Consider the following 15,413-nt stretch of genomic DNA (forward strand, 5'->3'; position numbering starts at 1 on the left):
GAAAATGCTGATTTTGGTCTGAACGTCCTCATGGAATACACAGAGCGGAAACCTATCTATGGTGATATGGATCCATCCGGCCTGGACTGTGCTCAATGTTTCAGCAATAATGGACATTTTCTCGAAAAGGAGATTGAGCCTGAGAGCGCATGGAATGAAAATGCCCAAGACTTTGAGCATAATGTGGAACAACTCAATTTAGAGGGTAACCCCGAACAGTCTGAAACTTTGGATTTAAATGAGCCATTTGATGTTTTTTCTCAACACTGTGGGTGTTGGACCTACCAGTGCTGTGCTAGTCGCGGCTTTGCCTATGAATGCAGTTCATCTCGTGAACAGTGTGCCGAACATTTCCAATTATCTCCACAACGCGAGCCCCTTGAACAGTTGGAGTCTTTCGACTCTGAGCCAGAGAACGCCACAGTTAACGCTGAGGCTTTCGGACAATGTGAACCAACTGATTGTATTTCTGACCATAGTGAACAATTGGACTTACCAAACCAGCATATGATTTCGGGTCAACAATTTACCTGCTTTGACACAACAGGACAAGACATGACTGAGGATTTGGAACAATGTGAAACGTCTGCTATTTTCCATGAAAACTCTGCAGAGACTGGAGATTCATTTGACAGTGACACTGAAGTTTGTGAGTATTATGAAGAGAATGAAGAAACTGAAAGCTCAGAAGTTATTGATGAGCCAACGGAAGAGGATGAGGATTCGCCACCTAGCAATGAAGAGTGTTCTATATTATCAGAGGAGGTTGATTTAATTCATGCTGACACACTGCTTCAAGACAGTTCTCATGAAAGCACAGATTACCTATATGAAGACGATGATGATGATGATGATGATGATGATGGAGGCCAGCTAGATGAGGAATGCAACCCTCAGGATGTCGCTTCCGATGGATCAAATGATGATACAGAAAACGATCAAGTGTCTGATAACCACAGCCTCTGTTCTTCCTGTGACGAAAGTGGACACATTGAAACTGATGAAGGAGAAGGCTATGAACACACAGAACACACAGAACACATGTTTGTCCCAGAGTCTGACATCAACCCTGATGAAGATGGGTACTCAGATTGCTCTGAAAACAGATCCTTTGAGACTTGCTCCAATGGGAGCGTGCGATCAGAGCCCTGCTTGGATGTATCTGGAGAATCCGATAAAGGAGCCCACGGAGATTCTGGAGATGAACAAATCCAGTGGGAATCGTTCGATGGTGATGATGAAGAAGAGGAGGAAGAAGAAGAAGAAGACAAAGAAGAAGACAACGATGATGTGGATGATACAAATACTGACCTGGAACAAACCAAGGAAAATAAGGATGTTGACACCAACCTCTTTGCCTTATTTGACAGGGAAGACTACTATGGACTCTCTTTTCTACAGAGGAAACCTTACATTTCCTGTTTTGATGGCGGAGACATCCATGAGCATCTCTATCATGAAGAACCAAAACCTGTTGTGCAGAAAGTCAAAGCCAAAAAGGCCACTAGGCGTAGAAGAATGAAGGAACGGGCAATTATTTCAGCTGACCCGTCATCCCCTGTTGATGTACAGAACTCTGACGTTGAAGAGACCCTTCTCAGGGATTCACCTAAAGTCTCAAAGGTTGCAGTAGAACAGGAAGAGGTAGATGAAGATCAAAATGACTCTTGGGTCATCAGCGGACAGGAGGGAGATGATGAAACCACCCGCGAAGAGGACTGGGAGTCGAGCGGTCATGGATATGTCCCCAGCAATGAGGAAGAAGCTGAAGAGGATGACGTGGCTAATCCCGTATCTGTTAATGACAATATGCAAGCACCATGCGCGAATGCCATTTCTGTCGAAGGCGATGCGTATGAAGATCGTGAAACGCCAACATTTGATTCTGGAGCTGTTGACGTTTTGGCCATTGATCCGTGCCAGGAAACCATAGCTGAGGGGACAACAGACACACAAGAGCTTCTCCGTATACTTGACGGGAATGAGAACGCTGGACAACAAGATGTTTTTGTTTTGTGTTCGGAAAGGGAGCCGTATTGGGCAGAAGGCCAATATGACTCAAAGGAGTGTGATGTTGAGGATTACTATGCATATCAAATTAAAAGTGTACAGTCATCCAGTAAAATAGCGGCCACACAAAGCACACAAGGCAAGATGGTCCCAGGAACGGATGACTGCAGACAAGAGTTTCTGGTCGATTCGGAAGAAGGAACCGACGCCATCCTCAAACATGGTGAAAGTTTACCTTTTCCGGAGACCGGCTCAAATGGACTAAGCCTCCCTCATCCCTCAGAAGCAGGTCCTCCTCTACACCTTATCCACAGCGTACTTCCTGAAGGTGTTAGAACCCAGAGGAAGAATAGCATTGTTGAGGAAGAGGAAATTGATGTTGACGAAGAGGCTGAAGATGAGCCTTGTGAATGTGAATACTGCATTCCACCTGAAGAACAGGTATTGACGCTTCTTTGTCCTGCAGTTGTTAATGAGCAATAATAGATTTGTGTGAACGGTACTGGGTGTCTGGGTTACTTGACCTGTGACATGGACTTGAACTTACTCACTTATTTTTTTTACCTTTTTACCATTCCACAAAAAGACACTGAAAGCGGCAGCAAATGTACGGTCTTCAGATCCACACATAAAACAAACGGTTCAGATCTTGGTTGCAAACCCAGCTGCTCTTTGTATGTCACTACAGGCTTTACTTTCGACATATACATAAGTTGTCTGTGTCAATGGATTGACGACCGAGGTCATGCCCGCTTCCTCCTAAGCCTTGAGGACACTGTGTAAGCGTGTTGAGGGAGACGATGGCCCATGGCCTGGCCTGTGACTTGGCATGGATGATATTTTAATGCTCTTTCAACAAAGTGGCAGCTGTAGGGGTCAGTGTTTTATTATGTTGTCTTGCAAACACACGACACCACAACCATATTGTAACAGTCTCTGTACAAATTGACCCTCTAATTTTAATTCTCAAAGCAGAAATCAGGGTTTTTCATCCAGTATTTTATTTGTTTTAATATAGGATTTAAATCAAAATAACTTTATTCTGGTGATTTTTATTTTCAGGTTCCGACAAAGCCACTTCTTCCACAGATCAAGTCGAAGGACTCGGGGAAGATCTGTGTGGTCATCGACCTGGATGAAACCCTGGTTCATAGCTCCTTCAAGGTACGGACTGTGGGGTTCACCTACTGCTACCTACCACACAAATCACGTGACGGACGATGCTCCATGATCACACTGTATGGCATTGGAACAGCAAACATTGGAAAAAAAGAAGTGGATAAATACGTTCACCAAATGACTTGATTTGTTTCTCTTTGCTTTTTGGGGTCATAACTCTAGATTATATTAAGATATTAAGATATGTATTTATAAATGGCTAGTATTTATGTAAAACATACTTTTACACTATGAAAGGTTTTATTTTATCTAGCCATCCTGTCTGGGCAACAATGTTTCTCTCAACATGGAAGCTGTAGCCCTTCTTGTTCATTAATACTGAAAGGTAATCTACCTTTTTTATACCTCTGTAAATTATTATCAGTGAACTTGTGAACCTAAACATTGAATCACCCATTGCAGCTTGAGACTTGACACTGAGGAAACGCTTCTCCGTAATGAATCCAAATATATCCATCAATGGAATCTTTTTTCTAGTCAAGATGCATTTAATGGAAAGGAAAAGATCAAAGTCATGACACAAGTCTTTATTTTATAATCTCGTTCGATCCCTTTTAAGGCCTCATTTCGCAGAACAAAGTAATCAATGCCTAATGGGATGGGTTGCATGTCAAGAAAAATTATGTAATAAATGCCAAGCAGTGCCGGGCCCTTCTTGGGTCACAGACGAGGCTCCAGAATGTCACTGGATATAACCAGCCCCTGAAGTGTAAACAGGGTCAGGAGTTTAGTGTATGCTCTATGCTCTGAGCACGGCCGTGGCCGATAACTTTATTGCTTGACACACTTATTTTTATTTTATTGGTCTGACTAAGTGAGATATGTGACCTTTGGGACTTGACTTGATGGTTCTTTTAAGGGCTGCTACAAGGTTGTACAGAAGTCTCCTTTTGGATTTTAATGTTAAGCTTTTCTTTGATGTATGACTTTCAAAACCAGAATTAGGATCAGAATTTGATTTATTGGCCAATATTGCTTTGCACATTTAATGGTATTAAGTTTTCAGGGACCCTTGACATACAGATATAAAATAGTCACTATAATATGGTGATATATTAAAGCATTATTTAAAATAGGAATTGCATTGCATAAAGGTATTGGTACACTTATCTGTCCTGCCGCGTCTAATGTTATTTTGCGGAATTCGTATGTATATTTTGTGGAATCACACAAAGATCCCCCAGGGGGGAATTGATAAGTTACTTTAATTAGGCCTTTGGCATGGTCATTAATATTGATAAAGAAAGTTATTTCCAAGGTGAAACTTGTGTTTCCTTGCTCACACACGATTCATGACCAGTTATTTTTGGACTGGATTCAAGAGCATGGCCAAGTTCATTTGAAAGTCAATCTCAATTGATTACAAAATATAGGTACTTCCGCCAAAGCCTGTTACAGCTTTCACAATATTGAAGGGTAATTGCGATTGAAATACTGATATACTGCACTCGTATCTATTCAAAAAACACATCCACAAATCATATTCTATAATTGCAAATTCAAAAGACCTGCTGGCCTCCCGGCTATTGAAAACGCTGCACGTTTAACATGCCATTCCTGTGAGAGCCCTAGTTACATACATAGTCAGTGGCATACATACATTGGAATGACCACTAGTGATATGGAAGAGGTCATTGCATAATTTGCACAAACAAATCTTTTGGAAAGGGCAAGTTTTGACGTGTGGTCCAAAATACATTTTACTTATGCATCACCCACAAAATTGAATACTATACTATTATCCAAATATGCGACTATGACATCATACATAATGAATGTATCCTCAATGCCTTGAACCCATTGGTATTTCTGTCACTGTAAATCAGACACTTAAAAAGCCTTGTCAAGTACCGAGAGAACGGTACATCATGTCAAAGACACAAGAGCTGGCTTATTTACACATGTCGCCAACCTGACGCTGACACAGCGTCTCTGCTGTGCTACTGCTTACCAACTCTAACAAAAAAAATCATGCATGTACACACGCTACCATTCTACAACAAGGTAGTTCAGTTTGTGTTTGTTGTTTTTCTTCGACAGCCAGTGAACAATGCTGATTTTATCATTCCAGTGGAAATCGATGGAACAGTTCATCAGGTATGTGTTTAAAACTCTTGCATAATACATCTGTGTATTAGCCACAAACTTGGAATAATGAAGAAATCTAAAATCCTCTATTGTAGACGTTAATTGTTTTGTACATTTCACTCTCAGAAAGATGTTGGTTAGGTGAATCGAGCATATGTTGCGTATTGACTGTAAAGCCGATACGCGACATATGCTTAATTTATAATAACATTGAGTCTGATTTTTTTTATTTTTTTTTATTAATGTATATTTATTTAGACTGCATTATTTAAAAGGTTTGACAAACTGCACCACGCTACAAAATAATAAATCAAACACCACTTTGCCCAGTGGCTGCGGCCTAGCCCGGGCTAGCCCGCTAGCTGCCAGCAGGCAGGCCTTCTCTGTCGAAGCCTCCCAGCTGAAGCTGGCTATTTCAGGGCCCTGAGGAAACCAAGCGACCCTGGCAGGCTTCTCAGAAACCACCCGCCAAGCATAAAGCAGCCGGTTCAGAGGCGCTGGCTTGCATCACAGGCTAGTTTCACAGGCCACCGCTGTGAACCCTTTAAATGGTCGATGCTAACCCAGCTTGTGGCTAGGCCCTGGAGAAGACTTGAGAAGAGGGCTTGGGTCTGTTTCAAGTAATCCAGGATAGGCTTGTTGAAACCAGGGGAAGGCCTATTCGGGGTGACTTGGTTCAGAAACAAGGCCACCAGCATCCTGCTTGGTCTGGATACAGTTAGTTGTACTATTAGCAGTGAATACATGATCTGTTGGTGATGTGGAAAATGGACCTTTGGTTATTAAAGAACATGATCAGATCATGACAAACATGATCTGTGCCTCGATAGTGTAGTGGTTATATCGAGAAATCCTTGGCACCAAATGTGTTTTAATATTGTCTGTTTTTAATATTTTAAATGTTTATTAGTACTATACTGCGTCTTTAGTATTGTATGCATGTTTAATGTGATCATTTAGTGTGTGTTCCATTTGTTTTATGTTCTATATTTTCTATATATATATATAATATAGTATCATGTGTTTGTGAGCGTGTATTGATGATGTCTCTGCAGGTGTATGTGCTAAAGAGACCGCACGTTGATGAGTTCCTCAAGCGGATGGGCGAGCTGTTTGAGTGTGTTCTGTTCACCGCCAGCTTATCCAAGGTGGGACACGCCTGCATGCTTCCTGCTGCCTGACACCAACTCCTGCATGCATACACCTGCATCTGCACGGTCCTCTTGTTGAAGTACAGCTTGTTGTAGATCACTTCTTGACTGCAGAGTTTAATATTTAATGGGGCGTGATCTTTCGAATACCCAATGGCAGCCTTTACCAAGCTTCTTCAGAGAGACAATGGGTGTACATGAGCGTACAGGGAAACGTTCACATTGTAGGCACTTACGAAAAAGGATTTTGGGTCTGGTTTGAAAAGTGAGGGGCCATTGTGGAGTTAAGGAACAGCCATGGCTGAAGCCAACCATTCCGTATTAATTTGCAATACACTATTTGGGGAAGTGGTCATGTCTGCAAGGATGCAAGACAGCTAAGGGAATCCAGACAATAAAGAAGTCAGGAGATTCTCATGCCCTGGATATCACTCTGGCTACAGTGGCATGGGAATGCTTAACACCTTTCAGTTGGAGGGAGAGTTTGTACAAAGGCCTTTGAAATGTACCAGCACGGTTGTTATATTAGGATCCACTTTTCCACCATTGGGTTCATGCATGCAAATATTTTTACATTTACATTGAGGGCATTTAGCAGATGCTTTTATCCAAAGCGACTTACAATAAGTACATTTCTCATAAGAAGTGAAACAATATATCGCCGTCGGTACAGTAAAGACGTTCATAGAACCAAGTGCAAGTACTAACAATCACCAGGCTGACCCCATTCCCCGTACACAGCAGTGATAGCTATAGCTACTGCAGATGCTACACAATTAAGTACATACAAATATAGGCAAAGAAAGATGAAGTCTGTTATTATGATGCTGTTGAAGTGGGCGCAGTGAGCCAGACCTGGGGCTTAAGGTGTCTTCTGCTCCACCAATGGTCCAGTATGCAGACCCGGTGTCTGACCTTCTGGACAAGTGGGGAGCGTTCCGGAGTCGTCTCTTCAGGGAGTCCTGCGTCTTCCACCGGGGGAACTACGTCAAGGACCTGAGCCGGCTCGGCCGCGACCTCCACAAGGTCATCATCATCGACAACTCCCCGGCCTCCTACGTCTTCCACCCGGACAACGCAGTGAGGGCCTTCTGTTGTTCTGAGTGGAAGTGATGCTGTGTGCTCATTGGTCGTCTGCGCTGATCGTTGTTGCTATTCTACGGGAAGATTATTTTCTTTGTTGTGAATTTGAATAATGCGGGGGGGGGGGGGGGGGGGGGTGATCGTGTCGCGGGCAGACAGGATTGTTGAGGGGGGGGGGGGGGGGGTGGGGTTAGTGCGGGATCACGGGCGGACAGGATTTGATTCCACTGTTAAATAGAGAGACATGTATTTAAAAAGTATCAAAAGTTCTAGCACTATGGTTAGAGATAGGTTATCATTGGGGCTGTTTGGGGACATTTAATCGGTATACCCTCAGTTTTTTTTTTACATCTGGTCAAAATCCAAGATGGCGGACAGTGAAAATGAATTAATCTTACTTTAATCTTTGTTTAAACTGGTTTAGCTAATCCAGGGTTAAAACTGAGATGTGCAACACACCTCGGGTTCATTTTAAACCCAGTTTAAACCTAGATTTACTAAACCTAGATTAACCCTAAACCAGGATTAAGTTAAACCACGTTGGTGCAACCCACCCTTAGTCAGTTCCATACTTACTTATTTAAGTACCACTTACCTTCAGCAGCAGAGCGTCCTCTGTGCCGATGCTGTTAACCCTGATGCCCTTTTGTATTTCCTGCGTTGCTTTTGACCCTCTCAGGTACCCGTGGCTTCCTGGTTCGACGACATGTCGGACACGGAGCTCCTGGATCTCATCCCGTTCTTCGAGAGACTCAGCAAAGTGGACGACATCTACGACATTCTAAAGCAGCAGAGGACTACCAGCTAACACATCAGGAGAAAGACGTGGAAAGACCAGAAATGCGAGGAAAGATCGGTAAAGCCCGATCAATCGGCAAGCACCCTCGTCCCGGGGCCATGGAGGCTGACGGGACACTGACCCCTCCTCTCACCGACACGGACCACACTGCAATCACCCCCCCCCCCTGTCCCCAGCATGTCTATTAAATAGTTCTAAAAACAGGTGAATAGAGAAAAGTCCGATTATTTTAGGAACGTTTGTTTCGTTTTCTTAATTTTTCTGGAAATTGTTGTTGCTTTTTGTTCTGAGGTTTGATCATTTCAGGCAAGGAAATGAGAGCCTTCCCTCCGATGGGAATCTGGTTCAGTCCATCTTGCGTCAGTGTTAGTTTCCCTCCTTTTGTTGGTTTGTTAAGGAAACACGTATTCACCGCTGAGCACAAGACCCAACGGATCAGTTGAGGTAGACAGCTGGTGCCATCTGGGGCTAAATGCTTTGAACTCAAAAGCACAAACAGCAGATCCTCAACCCACAAAGGATTTAAATTAATCATGTTTCCCGTACTGAACCCCTTTAAAATATAGTTAAATATATTTATCTAATCCTCCCAGAAAAAAAAATAAATATATGATCATATTTTTTGATAAATTTGAAAAACACTATACGCCCTGAATGTAGCTGGGCATTCTGTGCTGTGAACAAACGTGGCAGACAGGCCGACCTTAAGCTAGAGTTAGTTTTGTTTCAAGCCTTTTATATGAAGGGAGGTGTAAGGTGAGTTCGTTTCTCTTTGTTGTAAAAAAAATAATAGAGTTAATACTGCCGACTTGTTTATTGTACTCTCTATACCTAACTGCAACAGCTGGGTTTAGGGTAAACCCCACAATATTACAATACATGACCCTTAAAGCTAGTGCTGTACCGTGTTGGTTTACAGAAAGGACCCACAGTTGGCTACACTCTTTAAAACCCAGAGCAGTAGGATCTCGTTGGATCAATCTGTGTAGCAGGCCCTCCCCTCTGCAGACTGGACCGGCTGCTCTTCTCGCGCCATCTGACATTTGTGAGTGTCATTTTCTACATATAGCAGAATTTTAATGCAGGTATTTTAATTTTCATCTGAATAATACAATATTATTGATTTATTTTTAAATATATGTCATGTTTTATGTTTGTTTTATAGACAAACCAATTTTAACAAAGGAATAGAAAGTGGACAATCCATTTGTAACTCAAATTGATGAACATGTGTTTTTTACGATTATGTACTGCATGAGACGGGGCTGGTAAGTTCTCTGAAGACGGATGACGGTTGGTTTAAAGCACACTTGGGATGCTTCCTATCTATAAACTTGAATCGGTTTTGTAACGGCATCTAGTCCCCTAGTACTGCTCACTTCATCCTTTTAGTGGCCTGGTTCCCATGGAAGAGTCCGGTTGGTCTATTGGGCCCGGTCACTTCTCCTCCGGAGTCACTGTGCGTGTGTGTGCGTTTGTGTGCTTGTGGTGTTTTTGGCATCATTGCTGAAAACACGTTTTTGTTGATAACAAGTATAAACTATGATGATGCCAGGAAGATATTGTAACCCCTTTCTATTTTATTTTTGAAAATAACTTTTTTTTTTTTTTACTGTATGCAACAAGAGTATTAACGTTGACAGCCAAGTAAAGATACTGGTTAAATACATATTTGATTGGTTTGTTAAATTGCTGCTGAAAAAAACAAAACAAAACATATTTGTACCCTGTATCAATAAAGCATGTTTTATTGAGGCCAATTGGCAATACCATAATTGTTTCAAAAAGACGCTAAAGGGTCCAAGACAACATATGAAATTAAATGAAAAATAAAATACAATTGGAATAGACTTCATATGAAAACAGAACAAATTCACCCTTAAGTTCCACATGGCCATCCAGAAAACTCATTTACTACAACGTCCTATGATATCATCCTCACTTTCTACCAAAAGTACCACCGCGTTTTGGCCCAGTGTATTTACATTTGACTAACCATTCATCTGCAACGCGAGCTGTGCAGTCTTCACATCGATCATCAACTAAACAAATGTCAGACGATGGTAAATGGACAACATTCAATTTCCAAGGGAAATTGCATTGATTGAATTGTCAGGTTCAAGTAAGTATTATCTTTTAGTGTTTTAAACTTCAAAGGATATTTTAAATACAGCCAAAGTATTTAAAATCTTGAAAAACAAACTTGAACTGTGCCAAAAAAGAGAAGCAAAGCAGACTATTGGTGTAGATGTGTACTAGGTGGATGCTTTTATCCAAAGCCATGACCGCATACATTCTTTGTATTTTTCTCAGTCTGAAATATTATCATATCATGTCATCGCTGTATGGCAACACCTGATATGCACAACTTGCAGGCAAACCAAATCCCCTGGCCCCGCCTGTGATAAATGCGCTCAGGTTTCATTGTGGGGCAGGGCTGACGGCTGTAAACACGTTTCAGTTCACTTTTATAAGCAGAGGACAGGTCTGTCACATCAACCGGTTCACCAGATCAGCCAATAAGAGGGCACGCACTAGCATGTGTTTAGCCTAGAGTCATTCAAACCGATCTAGTGCTGGGTTTGGCATTTCTTTTGAACCAGTTATCGTTGCATTCCCTAAACACAAAGAGTTATTTAGATATATCGGAGTTGCAGGCTTCCTATAGAGTTGTTAGTAGTGTTACCGTAGCCATTCATATTGCAAACATGAGATGGCTCTTTGTTACAATTAAGTTAGTTGAAAGTCTGTCACACTATTAAACATACAAAAATCTGATTGACATTGATCTATATGTATCTCATGTCAGTCTTGAATTAATTTAAATCATCTGCATTTTATTTTAACAAAGATTAACAGACTAATGGTGCTGTAGCTAAGACTTAAGAGCTATCATTTGCAAAACGTGTTAGTAAAGCCATAGCCATATGTCAGCTGTTGGTGAGTGAAACAACTGCGGTTGTTGACTGTTCTACAAGACTGTTTCAGACTGCTGCCGGGTCATTTCTGGGAATTTCGTCCATGATTGTATTGAGGAATCCATCGTGCCTGTCAGTAGCGTTCACTCACAGGGCAGTGCCACCTACAGGCGGGGGGGAGCAGAGAGGGCTGTGTGTTCTGTTGGGGGTTTAGTTTCTAAATCTTGTGTTCTTCTGCTCTTTTCCACGCTCTCTGTACAGCTTTCAAATCTTATCTACAGCACCTATAACCTCACATACATATTTCAACATTCATCATTTTGTATTTCTTCGACTGACACGCCTTTCTTTGTGCAAGACTTTTTTTGTCAATATAAATAGTTTTTATTGGAGTCCTAGTACTATAGTGTTGGGTGTTCAATGGTGGCCTTTTCCCGATTTTCGAGTTTGTTGTTTTACATCAAACTGTCGCAGAGCGGCGACAAATCACGACTATTAAAGAAAGGTCACCTTCCACCGATGTGTTGTTAGGTCACGGCTTGCAGATAGAAACATTACTTTATTCACATAAAGTACACCTCACCACATTATTCAACACCATCATGTCAGCTTTCAATAATAATAGAATAGAATCGATAGAATAGAATTTGTATCTCGTACAGTGTACTGTACGAGTGCCTACATTTGCGTCATAGTTTGTATCTCTTTTAACTCTTGTCGGGCAAAACAACAAGTGCACTGTAAATGAATCCTAGAGACGGGCGATGACACCTGTCACTCAGGGATCACCTGTGAAATGTGAGCAGAGAAGAAGAGTTAGAAATAGAGAGCGTCCACCAGGGGGCTGGTCTGGTCTGTCAGAACGTCCCTCATGACGTAGAGCTGCCCAACCGCTGACCAGCGCTCAGCTATACACTTTTTATTTTCGGATTGACAATGTTTTGCAATCCATTATTTTGTATAGGCTACGTAGGCATATATTATTTTATGGCTACTTTACTTTTCAAACTGTATAATATAGGCCTACGTTTTGGAAGGAAAGAACGTGACCATTTATGAGGATAAACAAAACACACATTTTGATTATAACACATGTCCAGCAATTTTCAGTTCAGTACCTTTTTTATTTTTAATTATTCGTATCATCTTCACTTTATATCCTATCATATGCTGACCCACTTAACACCTTTTCTATTTCTAGTTCCTTTATTTCCATTTCACTGCGGCGGGCCTCCTCCATTTACACTTTAATCAAGCCAGTTTATGAGTGTCTAAAACCCGATCCAGATGAATGAACTCAATACTCTCTCATTAATAGGAAACCTTTTACTGCTAAATATAGTTTAATATACTATCATTAAACTGGAAATAGCGCCAGAGAGTATGGTTGACCGACATGCCCATATACGGGCCGGGTATGTAAACACCTAATATAATTGCTGAGAATGTGGCGCTGGCTGGGCCAGCCCATTAATGACTTGTCACGGGTGTCGTGTGTATACAAAGTCATGCAGGCGGCTTAGCGGTGCACAAGATCTGCAGCTTAAGTCTTCACGACGGTTGTTTGTTTAACTCTTACACTTAAATGTATTGTCCTGTATCATATCAATTCTCAATAATGTGGCACATGTCCTCATCTTTCCGCTTTTGTTCTCAGTTTACTTTTCACAATGGTTTTGTCTGTTTCGTATTTTACGTGTCAGCGCCATCTAGTGGTCAGGTTTCGAATCACAACATGTGGAGCCACTGAGCTCATCAATATGCAGAGCTTCGGCTTATTAAATGTCATGACGGTGTTTATTTTAATGTAGTAGTTCTATATTTTTTTCAGGTGCGATGGGTTTTGATAATATTATATTACAAGGTCATACATGGCAGTATGTGACTATTGCAGTTACATTACATTTACTAATTATTATTATTATTAATTATGACATTTCTAATTCTTATCCGCAGTCTTTGACACAGAAGCTATCGGTTTACTTTGGTAAACCAAATATTTGGGCTTACCTTGGTCTAACGTAAGCCCAAATCAAAACGCCCACATGTGTACGTCCATTTGAATACAACAAAAAGGTTCAAAAGACAAAACTCATTCAAAGAACTGAATGAATTAATGATTAAATATAAAAAAAAAATATATATATAATATACGTAAATGGCAGCATTAATGAATATAAATAGATAAAAACAACAGAAAAATATAGAAAGAAAAAGAAGAGAGAAAAAGAGAAGAGAAGAGAGATGAGAGACGAGAGATGAGAGATGAGAGATGAGATGAGAGATGAGAGATGAGATGAGAGATGAGAGATGAGAGCTGCGCGCGGGGCCGTACCTCTGTGACGGTGAGCCGGGCGCTGCTGGCGGCGGGCCCCAGCGTGAAGCCCACCTCCCCGCTCATGTGCGCGGCGGTCTCCCTGAGGGTGAGCGTGTGGACGGGGCCCGTCCGCTCCAGCAGCACGGTGGCGCCGGGCTGCAGCGGCTCGCCCCGCAGGCGCCACTCCGGGGCCCGCAGCACCGGGTGGGAGATCTCACACTGGAAGCAGGCGTCCCCGGGGGCCCCCACCTCCACGTCCTCCAGGGGCCTCACCATCACCACGGACTGGGCTGGGGGGGGAGGGGGGGAGGGAGGGGGGGGGAGGGGGGGAGGTCAGTGGAGGCGGGCGCTGTGGCTCAGGGGGTCAACTGGTGCTCCCACTGGAGACAGCAGTCGCTTTATGTTAAGATTCTGACATATTGCGTTTAAATGTACTTACTTATTGTAGATTTACTTGGCATATTTCTACCACTAGAGAGCGCTGTCATTTGAGGTGATATTTACTCATAATGGTTCATAGTTCAGACCTGACACAAACCTTACAGGAGACTCAGTGGAGAAGGGGGGGAGATGAGAGAGAGGGGAGGGCTGAAGGAGAGAGGGAAGGAGAGAGAAAGAAAGGGAAGGAGAGGGCGAGAGAGGGCGATACTAATCTGAATCACATGAGAAGGACGAGGGGAGAGAGAGATAAAAGTAGAAAAAGAGAAACCCTAGAGAGACCAAGCCAATGGCGAGAGGAGGAGGAGCGAGGTTAGAACAGAAAGAGGGCGAGCCAGAGCGGGCGGCGGCGGCGGCGGCGGCGGGGGACCTACCCTCCACCGTGAGGTGGGCGGAGCAGCTGTACTCGCCCACCTGCACGCTGTAGGTGCCCTGGTCCCGCAGCTCCACCGGCTGGATGATGAGCTTGCGGTAGCAGCCCTCGCTGCAGATCTCGAAGCGCTCCGAGGGCAGGATGACGGTGGGGCCCTTGTACCAGCGGATGCTGCAGCGCGGGTTGGACACGGTGCAGTCCAGCAGCACGCGGCTCCGCTCCACCGCCGTCTGGTCCTGCAGCGGGTTCACGATGTTCACCGGCAGCTCTGGGGGGGGAGGGCGGAGTGGTGGGTGTGTTAGGGTGGAGGGCGGAGCGGTGTGTGTGTTAGGGTGGAGGGTGGTGTGTGTGTTAGGGTGGAGGGTGGTGTGTGTGTTAGGGTGGTGTGTGTGTTAGGGTGGAGGGTGGTGTGTGTGTTAGGGTGGACGGAGTGGTGTGTGTGTGTTAGGGTGGAGGGTGGTGTGTGTGTTAGGGTGGAGGGCGGTGTGTGTGTGTGTTAGGGTGGAGGGCGGAGTGGTGTGTGTGTTTGGGTGGAGGGTGGTGTGTGTGTGTTAGGGTGGAGGGCGGTGTGTGTGTTAGGGTGGAGGGCGGTGTGTGTGTGTGTTAGGGTGGAGGGTGGTGTGTGTGTTAGGGTGGAGGGTGGTGTGTGTGTTAGGGTGGAGGGCGGTGTGTGTGTGTGTTAGGGTGGAGGGTGGTGTGTGTGTTAGGGTGGAGGACGGAGTGGTGTGTGTGTTAGGGTGGAGGGTGGTGTGTGTGTTAGGGTGGAGGGTGGTGTGTGTGTTAGGGTGGAGGGTGGTGTGTGTGTTAGGGTGGAGGGTGGTGTGTGTGTTAGGGTGGAGGGTGGTGTGTGTGTTAGGGTGGAGGGCGGAGTGTGTGTGTGTTAGGGTGGAGGGTGGTGTGTGTGTTAGGGTGGAGGGTGAGTGGTGTGTGTGTTAGGGTGGAGGGTGGTGTGTGTGTTAGGTGGAGGGTGGTGTGTGTGTTGGGTGGAGGGTGGTGTGTGTGTTAGGGTGGAGGGTGGTGTGTGTGTTAGGGTGGAGTGGTGTGTGTGTTAGGGTGG

General features: G+C 43.7%; 2 protein-coding genes across 2 annotated transcripts; one reads left to right on the top strand and one right to left on the bottom strand.

Moving 5' to 3' along the window:
• The first annotated feature begins 27 nt into the window (after positions 1 to 27).
• On the top strand, positions 28 to 9,915 carry LOC311374974 (uncharacterized protein). The gene is made up of 6 exons (XM_084490696.1): positions 28 to 2,451; positions 3,073 to 3,174; positions 5,230 to 5,286; positions 6,333 to 6,425; positions 7,323 to 7,508; positions 8,191 to 9,915. The coding sequence occupies exons 1-6, from the start codon at positions 31 to 33 to the stop codon at positions 8,317 to 8,319; spliced, it is 2,988 nt and encodes a 995-aa protein (XP_084346822.1). The 5' UTR covers positions 28 to 30; the 3' UTR covers positions 8,320 to 9,915.
• A 127-nt stretch (positions 9,916 to 10,042) lies between these two features.
• LOC311374973 (obscurin-like protein 1) lies at positions 10,043 to 14,624 on the bottom strand (the record flags this gene model as incomplete). The annotated part of the gene is made up of 3 exons (XM_084490695.1): positions 10,043 to 12,017; positions 13,564 to 13,835; positions 14,358 to 14,624. Coding segments are annotated over 3 exons (554 nt in total), but the record flags the coding sequence as incomplete, so codon positions are not given.
• Positions 14,625 to 15,413: the final 789 nt, after the last annotated feature.

This window comes from Micromesistius poutassou, assembly GCF_964030765.1.
Source record: "Micromesistius poutassou genome assembly, contig: SCAFFOLD_5572, whole genome shotgun sequence".
Lineage (NCBI taxonomy): Eukaryota > Metazoa > Chordata > Actinopteri > Gadiformes > Gadidae > Micromesistius > Micromesistius poutassou.

Coding starts and splice junctions, on each gene's coding strand:
- LOC311374974 (XM_084490696.1), top strand. CDS start 31: ATGGAATACACAGAGCGGAAACCTATCTATGGTGATATGGATCCATCC. Junction 3,175..5,229: donor TGGTTCATAGCTCCTTCAAG/GTACGGACTGTG, acceptor TTTCTTCGACAG/CCAGTGAACAATGCTGATTT. Junction 7,509..8,190: donor TCTTCCACCCGGACAACGCA/GTGAGGGCCTTC, acceptor TGACCCTCTCAG/GTACCCGTGGCTTCCTGGTT.